Here is an 11,942-nt window from a genome sequence, read left to right on the forward strand (position 1 = left end):
ATAAATTATGGTTAATAATTTTTTTATCCTTTTAATATATATATATATATATATATATATATATATATTAATAAAATTTATAGTTAAATAAAATATAATTGATTTAAAAATGAGTGACTTTAAAATTAAAATTAATTGAATATAAGTAAAATAAAAAATTGCTATATGTATTCATTAAAAATAATATTAATATATTATATAATTATAAAAAGAAAAAATAAGTGAGTTTATAATTATTGTTAAATAAAAATAATTAATTTAAAAATGAGTGAGTTTATAACTAAAATTAAAATAAAATAAATAAAAGTAAACTATTTGATGAAAGATATCTATATATATTATAATTTGCATATATATTAATAAAAATCAACACAGCTCAGCGGCAAGGAGAGGTTTTGATCTTCTAGTAGATAGGGGTTCGAACCCCATATCACACATTTTGGATAATTTGCCTTTCAAACGGTTCGGTCAGACCGGTTTTACCGAGTTTGACCGGTTCTCACCGGTTTACTCCGAATTTGACCGGTTCGTTCCGGTTTTATACCTTGTACGGTCTAAATATCAAACCGGACCGGTACTAGGTCCGGTTCATCGGTTTTCCGGTCGAACCGGCCGGTCCGGTCCGGTTCTGCTAACTATGCTTTGAAGAATTCATGCAATAAGGCTGAGTGTTTTATCTATACACGTGGCAATATTTTGGAAGCTGCACAAAGCAATAAAAATAAGAAATTAAAAAATAATAATAATAAAATAAGAAATTGCACTTGCACATGAAAATGGTGGCACTGTTGAGGCTTAACACCCTGGTTTCACTTTCAGGTTTATGTCCAACAAGACATTATTGTTATTATTCGAGGAAACCAAGGTTACCCTTCAGAATCAGAATGGCATCAATCACTGAAACTGCTTCAGCTTCCAAAGTCATCTTGGATTCTCATCTCCATGTGTGGGCTTCTCCTCATGAGGTTTTTGTTAAATTTATACGCACTACTCTTTATAATTAGGAAAAATAAATAAACATCATACATGTTTTGGTGACTCTTAAATCTTAGAGGAAATTAATGCATACTTATAGAAAGGAATCAAGTTGAATTTCACTGAACTTCAGCTAATTTTGCCCTATCTTTTGATAAACTTGTTCATGCCATATATCACTGATTTTATATATTACATGCAAACTTTTTATTTTACTTATTTATTTATTGTTAACTTTGAAATGAAGGCTGCTAAATTCCCTTACCATCCTGGACAAGAGCCCACTTTAGCAGGACATGCTGATTTTTTACTTCAGGTTTATATATACATGCTTCAATTTAATTTCTTATGTTATCTCTCTTTTCATGTTTATATAGTTGGTGATATTTCAAGAAATTCGTAACTGCTTCATGTTAGTTACATGGGAACTGATGATGGTGACTGGATTTGTGTTTGTGCACACATTCTGAGATGCTCAGTGTATGGAGGAAGCAGGAGTAGATAGTGCACTCATTGTGCAGCCAATTAATCATAAATTTGATCATAATTATGTCACAAGGTATAATCAAAGGTCAAATATTTTCTTAAATATTATCTATAACATGCTTGATTTCATGAATTTCTGAGCTATGCTTGATCTGATAGCTGTTACCATATACTTATTCTTGTTTATTGGTCAGTGTTTTGAAGAAATATCCAACCAAATTTGTTGGGTGCTGCCTTGCTAATCCAGCTGATGATGGCAGTGGGCTTAAGCAGTTTGAAGATCTTGTTTTGAAGGTCTAATGGATATTTCTTCTTTCTATCATTCATATGGTTTATTTTCTTTTCTTTGATTTATTCAGACGTAGCAAATGAAGTTTTCTCTTTGTTCATGGTAGGATGGTTATCGCGTCGTGCGGTTTAACCCTTATTTGTGGCCATCTGGCGAGAAGGTAGGCAACCCCTTTTTATTTCTTTTAAGGAAATCATATATGTATAAGCGCATAGGCGCGCTCGCACACACACACATGCAATGTAAAGTAAAGCAGGAAAGGGAAATGAAAAAGCAGATCAATAGGCGGATCAAGAAAGAAAAGATGTTAATATGTTATGCTCATATGCTGTATTGCATCAAAACTAAGAATGAATTTTCTTTTATTTGAATAATGTTAGTATAGATGACAAATGAAGTTGGAAAGGCAATGTTTCAAAAGGCTGGAGAACTCAAAGTACCAGTGAGCATAATGTGTATGAAGGTGTGTTTCACTATTTCCTTGTATCATTGACACAAAACTATAATCTAGAAGTATTTTCAGTTGTCACCAATGATTAATTTGATGAAACTAAAAGACTATGGTTCAACAACTTCAGGGGCTTGATTTGCATATTTCAGAAATTGAACAACTGTGCACAGAATTTCCCTCAACAATTGTGATACTTGATCACTTGGCCTTCTGCAAACCACCACTGTGAGATATTTAATATAGTATAATCACACTTGAAATGACAGAGAAAATGGAATCTTATTTATGAATTTAGTGAATATCACATTGCAGAACTGATCAAGAACAGCTTATCTTTTCTAGGCTCTTAAATCTATCTAGATTCCCTCAAGTAAGTGCCTGATAGTTTCTTCATGAACATAATCCCCACCTTTTACATAAGAAGAAATTTAAATATTGACAATATAAGATTTTGGAAATGAATCTTCTAATCCTTTTATTTTGAACAGATGTATGTGAAATTTAGTGCCCTTTTCAGAGTTTCAAGAGAGAAACATCCTTATCTGGATTTGTCAACTATCTCATCTCAAATTGTCTCTAGCTTTGGTGCTAACCGTGTAATGTGGGGCAGGTAAACTACCTTAAAACCATTGAACTTTGTAAAAAAAAACTAACCAGAATTGGCAAATTCATGATGGGGTTTTATCCATGTAACCAAATCATATGACAAATCTCAAATCACTCTTTCTGCAGTGATTTTCCATTTGTTGTTCCTGAATGTGGTTACAAAGAGGCCAAAGAAGCTGTCAATCTAATTGCCAATAAGGCATCTCTTTCTCCATCTGATTTGGAGTGGATCATGGGGAAAACAGCCACACAACTGTTCCAAAGCCACTCAGCATCTTAAAAGTTGGAATAATAGAAAACTATTGTTGCTTCTAAGCAAAATTTTTCATCTAGATTGGAGTTTATATATGCAATTCTGTGTTGAATTTAATATATACAATTGTAACAATTCAAGCATATGTCCTCCTTAATCATCACCTAGTCCTATTCTGAATACTATGTATGCTAACTTGTAATAAGGCTCAATGGTGTTCTGCAAAATTTGCTGAAAATCCAAAAGCTTCAAAATTATTTAGTTTAAGTGATCATAGTTGCCGTCTTTATAGAAGATTATAAGTGAAAATCGCTAGATTGATTTGATATATTTGACTAAATTGTTACGGAAAATAGTCACCCAAAATTTAATCACACAGGAAAGTAGTGAATTGCAAGTTGTACATGCAAAAAGTACTAACATTATAGAACCAAGAGAGATTCAGAAGAATTGAGAGGCAACATATTTCCAAAACTCATTGGCAAGCCACTTCATTGTAGAACATCAATAAGAAAGGAGTATTACATTAGATTTGCAGAAAAAATGAAACTTCAAAGACCAAACAAATTAATTAAAAAACAAAAGAAATAGTAAGAGGTTCCCAATTGACTGAGATGGAAGCATTATTTGTTCATGTTTTGTTTGTGTTTGGCATCACTACAATTTCTTCTCTTGTTCCTCCTCATCTTGTCACAAGCAAATGCTCTTTCAAGTTGCTCCACTCTCTTAGACAGAGAAGTAAGAAGCTGAGTCTGCATCTCATTCTTCTCACATAACTTGGCCATCATCTTCATCATTCTCTCATTATCCTCCATCATCTTCTCCAACATCTCCCTATGCTTCCCTTCTCTTCTTTCTTCATCACCATTCCCTTCTTCCTCCTCCTCCTCCTCTTCTTCATTCTTCACCACACAATTATTCTCATTCTCCTCAACCAAACTTGTTCCTACACTCTCTTCTCTCTCCCCATCACCCTCCTCTTCCTCTTCTATCTTGTATGATTCTGAAACACATTGAATATCAACTCCAGAATCTTCCATTTTCTCCTCTTCTTTCTCTTCTACACAAGAATTCATGCATGATTCTGAAACACACTTAATATCTGCTCCAGAATCATCATCCATAACCTCCATCTTCTCCTCCTCTTTCTCTTCAGAAACTTCAACCACCTTCTCCTCTTCCTGCACCATAGCATCATTCTCCTCCACCCCATTTTCTTCAACAACACAAGCAGATTCTGATTCAACCATCTCTTGCAATGCAATAGCCTTCTTAATCACACTCTTCCTACATTCCCTAACCCCATACCAAGAACTCAGCACCCTAACCGAATCAAGCTTCAAAAGCAAGTTCATGATGGTCTCGCTGACCCTCACTCTCTCCCTCTGGTCCCTCTTAATCACCTCCATTGAAGCATAAACCTTAGCCTCAACACTCTGCAACTCAACACGTAACCCCATGATCCTCTTCAACGCATTCCTCACAAAAAACCCTCTCAGAACCTTCTGGATCTTGATGGCAGAATTCTCTCTACTACGTTCTGAACCCACGAAGTGAATGGGAATAGTTCTAACCTTAGAGGGTGTCCTCTGTGAAGGAATGCCCCTATACGAGGGTACTACGTTGTTGTTGTTGATGATGTTCTTCATGTTCATCATTCTTCGTGTGCTTCTCTGATTTGATGCGAAGTTTGAGTTTAGATATCTTTTTTCTTTTTTGTGTGTTTGTTTTTTAGTGTGATGATTTTAAGGTTTAAGGTTATGGAGGAATTTATATTGGAGAATGTGAAAAGTTTCGAGAAGTTTCGGGAGAGTTTGAGGTTTCTCTGAGAAAAACGAAGAAGAAGAAGAAAGAAAGGAATAGAAGCTGGGTTATGTCTTTGCTGACGTGGCTTATTAAAATAAAAAATATTTTAAGTTAATAAAATAAACACGTTCTGGGTGGCCAATAATATCTCTTCGTTCTAGATAACTGTCGAATCTTCTTGAATCTCAGAATCTGACTTGCTTTCCAAAAATATCCATAACGTATTCCACGAAGTTAGTTATTATTAATTTTGGTTTTTGGTCAACGTTTATGTTTTATGAATATTTGACTTCTTTTTAACAGATTAACTCTTGTGGTTTGAAATTTAATTTGGGAGACTGTTACTGGATTAAAAAATATATTCTAAAAAATTGTGTTTTTTAATATATTATATTTGGATATTAGCATTTTCGTATTAAATATTTGTTTTTATATTGTATTATAAATTGTTAAATATGTTTAAAATAAAAAAGAGAGTTTTTTTAATAATAAAAATTAAAACGTAAAATAATTTTTTTGTCAATTTTTGTTCACTTGATATGAGAATATCAAGTATTCACATTTTGAAATGAGAATTAAAAATTTAAATTTTGCGCTAAATAAATGTTTTCAAATATTTACTAAGATAGTCACACACAAAAAAGTCAACTAAGATTAAGATATAAGATGTGAATTACTATTCTTGTAATCTAAATTTTATTCAATTAAATGTAATTTATATTTTAAATGAGCTAAATCTTTCTTAATTGAGAAATCAGAAATGTGTTGTTTTTTTTTTTTTTTGATCCTATGAAATTTGTTCTTGAGTATCATGTGGAATTACATTTCAGTATTATTTTTTTACATACTATGATGGGCTAAATTCAACTGTGTTGCCATGTGAAAACAAAAACAAAGAAATTTGCGATTTTGTTTGTTGTTGGGCCTAAAGATCATCAGCCCATAACCATTTTTGGTTGGTATTATCCCTATTCTTTGGGCCCATTTAAATTGCCACGTGAATTGGCCCGCTTAGATTGCATAAATAGTCCAGCCAAAACAATAGTGCGTAAGGACAAAATAGCTCCAGTTTTTATTACCCAAAAAAAAAAGTTCCAGTTTTACTTGTGAACAATTTCGTCATGCACACAAAAAATTGAGAGGACTCATTCCTCTTTTATATATGAGCATTACAATTCAAAGTCATTTTCACTTTACAATCCAATGAAAAAATAATACTATTTTACTATCGTTATTGTTGGTCTATTATAGTTTTATGTAAAATTGCATAGAATAGCTTTATAAATTAAATTTTGTACTTTTTTCAAATGGCGAGCACATGTCAATATAGTAAAGTTAACATTAATAGAGTAATCACTTGTGTTTTAAGTTTCAACATGCATTTGAGACATAAATAATTACAAAATATTTTGTACATACTAAAATTTAATCATGATGTATTTATGTATATTTATATATTATTTATATATTTTATATTTAATATATATTTTATATTTAATTAGAAAAAACATAATAATAAAAGAATATAATTATAAAAAATTAATAAAAATAATAAAAAAATAAAAAATAAATATCTCTATGACCTTTCTATCGTGATAAACATAAAAATATACTAATTCAATATCTTTAGACATAATATCTTTATTTATATCTCATCTGTGAAACACGATTTTATATCTCTGTATCTATATTTCAAAACAAACATAGCCTTATATACACTCGAATACTAAAGTCATGCAATGCCTACATATATAGGGGTAGAAAATTTTGTTGACGATTGACTCTTTTTCTTTTGACTATTAGTATAATAAAAAGATAGAGCATGTCTTTCTCTTCTTTTTGGAAAGCAACAAATTAGATAGAGCAAGGTTTGAAGAGGAGACACCCCTATATATATTTAGCATTGAGAGGGTTGATGGAATATATGATGAGTTAAGACATGCATGGAACGATGTATGTGTTAGTAGCTTTTTACTTTCTTGTGATTTCCAATGCATAGAAAAAATTTGGAAGAAAATAATGAAGTAGTGAAGAAGGGTTGCGCCGCCCATATCAGCAGAGACAGGGGGGCAGACCACGCGGTTTCTCTTATTTAGACAACATCGAACTGCCACTTTGTCACTTCTTTAGGTGAACATATTATATCCCTATACCCCCTATATTCCATACATACAATTAATTCTTCTCTTTTTTTTTTTTTTCATTTATTCAACTTCAATCCCATTACTCTTTATCTTAGATTCACAACCTAATTTCATATTATTGTATAGGGTAAATTATCAAAATATATACAAAAAAATTATATTGTTGATAAAAGTATTTAAAAAATGACAAAAATAATTAGATATATATTTTTTAAAAGAGTTTTTGCAAATATAATTAAAAAAAAAATATTTTCATCTTTTAAATTTAATAAGTTTATAATTTTTTGTCGTGAGTAGCCCAAAATATTTTTAAAAACAAAAAATATTTAGATATTGACTTTTTCTCCAATTCTTTTGCATGCACGTTCTAAAAAGTTATCCTACATGAATTATTTAATTAATATAAAATTTATTTCATATTTATAAAATAAATTATATTTTGTTATTTTTATTATATTTTTAAATTTTTGGTTAGCAATATGATCAACTTTTAGCTACCATGTTAATACTTTATCTCATTGTATATTCTAAATTTCGTACATTATTGAATTAACATATATGTTATTGGTATAATAAATTAATATAAAATAGATTCCACATTCTATGTTATAGTAGAATTATGAGACACAAAAAGAGTAGGCTAATTTAGAACAATTTAAAAAAACTCAGAACTAATAATGTTCTTTCCAAAGTGATGTGTTAAACCTGGATATTCAGTGTAAAATCAATTATTATATTTAAATTAAAAGTAATTATATGTTATATATATTAGCCAGAATTGATCACGCCGACTCTGCTGGCAGCAGCAAGCACGCTGGCAGTTTTATTTTGTACTGCCATTGGCTAATGCCTATTACAATTTAAAGCAGCTTCTTGCATGTCAGACATACATTATTCCATTTTTATTTTTTATTATTCATTCTTTTTCTCTTTTTTTTCTTTTCCTCATTTTTATACTAGTGTGCTTATTGTTACGTTAGTATATACAAATTGAGTTATTCGAGTGGTCAATTCACTCATTCATTTAAATAAGTGTTAGAAGTTTAAATTCTACCGTATCCTATATTTTTAACAACTCATTGGCAAATAAAACTTAAATTCGTTACGGATTAGTTTTCGACTTATCGAATCGAAGAATACCGTAACAACTAAAAAATTATACAACTGCAAAAAACACAAAATTATATTTAATAAATAAGATATAAACAGTAATATTATATTCTAAAATATTAAATTAATGTATTTTATATTTAAAAAAATAGATAAATACGTAACTAAAACACAATTTATTTTTTATTTTATTATTATTATTTAACTTTTAATAATTATATTTTTATTTTAAATTTTATATAAAAAAATAAAATTAATTAAACTTTTTATTATTTAATCTAATTTATATTTAATTTATTATTAAATAAAATATAAAAATACTAATTTTATATTTTTATTTTTTATATTTTATCTTCTCCTCTTCTTCCCAAAATCAAACGCAATGTGTTGTGTTTATATAGCTTAGAGTATAGTCGTTTTCAAGTAATAATAAAGCGTTTACTTTTGCAAAGTGAGCATACTTTTGTGTGATTATATATGCATATGATGAATGAATGATGATAGATTGTGATCTAACACAGTTGGACTTGGACAAGTACGCACATACATAGCATGCATGAATAGTAATAATTCCAGACAAAAATAATCATTATAACAATACCAAAAAAAATTAATAATAATCATTATAAAAAAGGTACATAGATATAATAATGCATGTGTGAGTATGTGAGCATCATATTTCAATAAACTAAAGAAATACAACTTTGACTCGTCACTTCCATTTTTCAAGGAAAATATTATTCAGGTATCAAATTTGGTTTGAAGCTTAGTTTTAGGATATTACTACTCTATATATTTATATATATTTTTATTTATTTATGATGAATGTTGTTTTAGTAATAAAGAATAGAGGAGAAAGAAGAGGATATCCATACATGGGTCACGTGAGAAGACATAAAAGAGAACACTACTCCCTCTCTCTATGGAGTATGTATGTATGGGAAAACTTTCAAATGTACCAATAACATCGGTAGTTATTTTAACCGTTGATTTCAATTAATATATATTATATATATTTTTTATAATTTAGATAAACAGTTAAAACAATTGAAATATCGGTGTTCTTGGTATACTTAAAACTCTTCCTGTATGTATATACTATGTAGTGTACCTATTGCTACCTAGTTACCATCTATTTTTTTTTTCACTTTTCTCACTAAAATTAATTATTAAAAATTAAAAGCCTGATTCTTGTGTCTGTTTAATACTTGAATCCATTCTTTCGCTCTTTCTTGGACATTTAGATAGCCACCATTAATCCCATCTTGTAATAACACACAACTTTGATATTATAAAACAAAAAAGGTATGTAATCTTAAGATTGTAACTTCAGAAGAAAAATATTAGGGAATTAATATTTTTAGTGAACAAAATCGGTTAGTAATTTAATACTAAATTAAGTACAAGACAAATACAAACGAAAATATTAATTTTCTAATATTTTTAAATATAATTATATTTTTTATATACTAAAAATTAACATTCAAATCAATCACTCATAAAAAATATTATTAAATACAAAATATATATTAACAATTAATTTTATTATTAATTTTTAATATATTTTTATCATTCTATATGTATACTATAATTAATTTTTATAATATAAAATATATATTAAAATAAATTAAATAATAAATATATTTATACATAAATATATAATAAATTATTCTAATAGTTTATTTTTTTAATATTTTTTATCTACTTAATATGAATTTCTTTTTTGTTGGACAAACTCCCCGGGTTGTTTGCCACCAGCTTTACTGTTGCATAGCTCACAAATGATCTGACTTATGTCTAGTAGAAAGTTTTGTTATTTTATTATAATATCCTAATAATCTTAAGTAAATTATGATGTTGGAATTGCATGGATGTAGCATAATAGCTGGAGGTAAATAAGGCAGAGCACAAGAAGAGAAGAGAGACAAGTGAGTGACAACAATGAATCTCAACAAAACATTAAAGTCAGATCATCATCACACGCGCTGCGACAGCAACAGACAAAAAAGCCACCCTCTCTGCCCCATCAATTGCATCACTCTCTCTTACCTTTTTATTTTCATTTCATTACAATTTTAATTATGCAGACTAATTGCTTGAAATTTATTATATAGTTTTGTTATTCAGAGGATAGAAAATAAAAAATAAAGAAATAGTGAATGAATTCCTCCAATTTATTGGGAGTATATATTTTTTCTATTGGAAAAATAAAAAATAAAGTAATTGATAGTTAATTAATTACCTAGTCTCTTAATTAACAAGTTGAGAAGAGTTTGAATCTAGCAGTAAACAAAAATTAATAACTAATCGTTTCTTTTTAAATATAGATAAAACATTTAGTAATAATTATAATAAGTGTAGACTGAAATTAACACTAAAATGAAGTACTAGCATAAAATATATATTAGAATATAAAATATATATTAAAAATTAATTAAATAATATATATATTTATACATAAATACGTAATAACTAATTTTGATAGCAATTTTAAACTAGTTTGTCCTTAAATGAATAAACCACATCCAAAGAATTAATCATTGTATTTATGTAATCAATTTGAATTGATCGAGTAGTCAATTCATTCATATATTTAAATAAGTACGGAGAGTTTAAATCTCATCTTATTCACACAACAATTCATTAACAAATATTAAACTTTTAAATGAAACTCGCATTAACCACGAATTAGTTATTGTCAGCTGAAAATATAGTGTTACATATTATTAAAGAATTTAGATTTTTTATTTAGAAGATAAAGTTAAATCTCTCACCATTAAATGTTTTATTTCTCATATTTTTTTTTAATTCTACCTATAAAATAAATAATAATAAATTATACTTTACTCTTTAAAGTAAAATTTAAAATTTAAAAAATTTAAATTTATTCATAAAATATTAAAAAATAAAAAATAGTCAATGAACTATAGTTCAAATAGTATAATTTTCCATTCTCACCTAAAGATTTTTTATTCAAATCTCTATCCTAAATTTAGAAAAAAAATCCACGTAGGCAGAAGAGTTTCCTTATATAAATGATGTCATGGCTTCACGATTTGTCACAACACAAGAAAACTACTCATCAAGAATCTGAAAAACATAGAGAGCTATAGTTTGATAATGCAGTACCAACAATCATCGTCATGGAGCTACTACATGAGCATGAGAAGTAACCGTCACCGTGTGGCGGAGGAGGAGATGACGATGGAGAGGGTGGGGAGGCTGGCGTCAGAGAGCGCCGTCGTGATCTTCACCATAAGCAGCTGCTGCATGTGCCATGCAATGAAAACTCTCTTCTGCGGCATGGGAGTCAACCCTATGGTCCACGATCTTGACCTTCTCCCCAACGGCAAACAAATCGAGCGTGCTCTGATGTCTCTTCTCGGAATCAGTGGCGGCGCCGTCGTCCCTGTTGTCTTCATTGGCGGCAAGCTTGTTGGCTCCATGGATCGGGTCTTGGCTTTTCACATCAATGGCACTCTTGTTCCTCTTCTCAAACAAGCTGGTGCCTTGTGGCTTTAATTAATAATAATTAATCATCTTTCATTAATTTAATTTCCTTATTATTATTATTATTATGCTTTGATTTTGTTTTGTAGTTTAATTTGCCTTAGCCTTGTATAAACATGCAAAAAATTAATGTATGCGAAACTTGGAAATGAAAATTAATGAGCTTTTATTTAACAATTACTGAAACTCTTTCTTTATTTTATTTGAATGGGAATTTAATTAACAAGGTGCCAATAATGCAATTCGAGCAATTTGAATATAGAATAATAATTTCTTTTGCATATACATAATTTATATATTTGGAACAGTTTT

The 11,942-nt window shown here is 29.1% G+C and overlaps 3 protein-coding genes across 5 annotated transcripts; 2 read left to right on the forward strand and 1 right to left on the reverse strand.

Annotated features, from left to right (window-relative positions):
* Positions 1 to 755: 755 nt before the first annotated feature.
* LOC130976090 (uncharacterized) lies at positions 756 to 3,334 on the forward strand. 3 transcript variants are annotated; one of them, XM_057900853.1, is made up of 10 exons: positions 756 to 965; positions 1,223 to 1,291; positions 1,393 to 1,534; positions 1,656 to 1,755; positions 1,857 to 1,910; positions 2,136 to 2,213; positions 2,329 to 2,426; positions 2,514 to 2,571; positions 2,690 to 2,811; positions 2,934 to 3,334. In XM_057900853.1, the coding sequence occupies exons 3-10, from the start codon at positions 1,458 to 1,460 to the stop codon at positions 3,085 to 3,087; spliced, it is 741 nt and encodes a 246-aa protein (XP_057756836.1). In that variant the 5' UTR covers positions 756 to 965; positions 1,223 to 1,291; positions 1,393 to 1,457; the 3' UTR covers positions 3,088 to 3,334. The 3 variants fall into 3 exon arrangements, with proteins under 3 accessions (XP_057756836.1, XP_057756834.1, XP_057756835.1); XM_057900851.1 differs by having other exon boundaries at positions 762 to 965; positions 1,455 to 1,534; XM_057900852.1 differs by lacking the exon at positions 1,223 to 1,291 and having other exon boundaries at positions 764 to 965; positions 1,353 to 1,534.
* Positions 3,214 to 4,718, reverse strand: LOC130975939 (BAG family molecular chaperone regulator 5, mitochondrial-like). Its single transcript, XM_057900654.1, has 2 exons — positions 3,969 to 4,718; positions 3,214 to 3,291 (listed from the first exon to the last, which is right to left on the reverse strand). Exons 1-2 carry the CDS (start codon positions 4,716 to 4,718, stop codon positions 3,214 to 3,216), a joined length of 828 nt encoding a protein of 275 aa, XP_057756637.1.
* Positions 4,719 to 11,230: 6,512 nt separating this feature from the next.
* LOC130972988 (putative glutaredoxin-C14) lies at positions 11,231 to 11,661 on the forward strand. The gene has a single exon (XM_057897349.1). The coding sequence runs from the start codon at positions 11,241 to 11,243 to the stop codon at positions 11,640 to 11,642; it is 402 nt and encodes a 133-aa protein (XP_057753332.1). The 5' UTR covers positions 11,231 to 11,240; the 3' UTR covers positions 11,643 to 11,661.
* The last annotated feature ends 281 nt before the right edge of the window (positions 11,662 to 11,942 follow it).

Source organism: Arachis stenosperma, chromosome 4 (assembly GCF_014773155.1).
Source record: "Arachis stenosperma cultivar V10309 chromosome 4, arast.V10309.gnm1.PFL2, whole genome shotgun sequence".
NCBI lineage: Eukaryota > Viridiplantae > Streptophyta > Magnoliopsida > Fabales > Fabaceae > Arachis > Arachis stenosperma.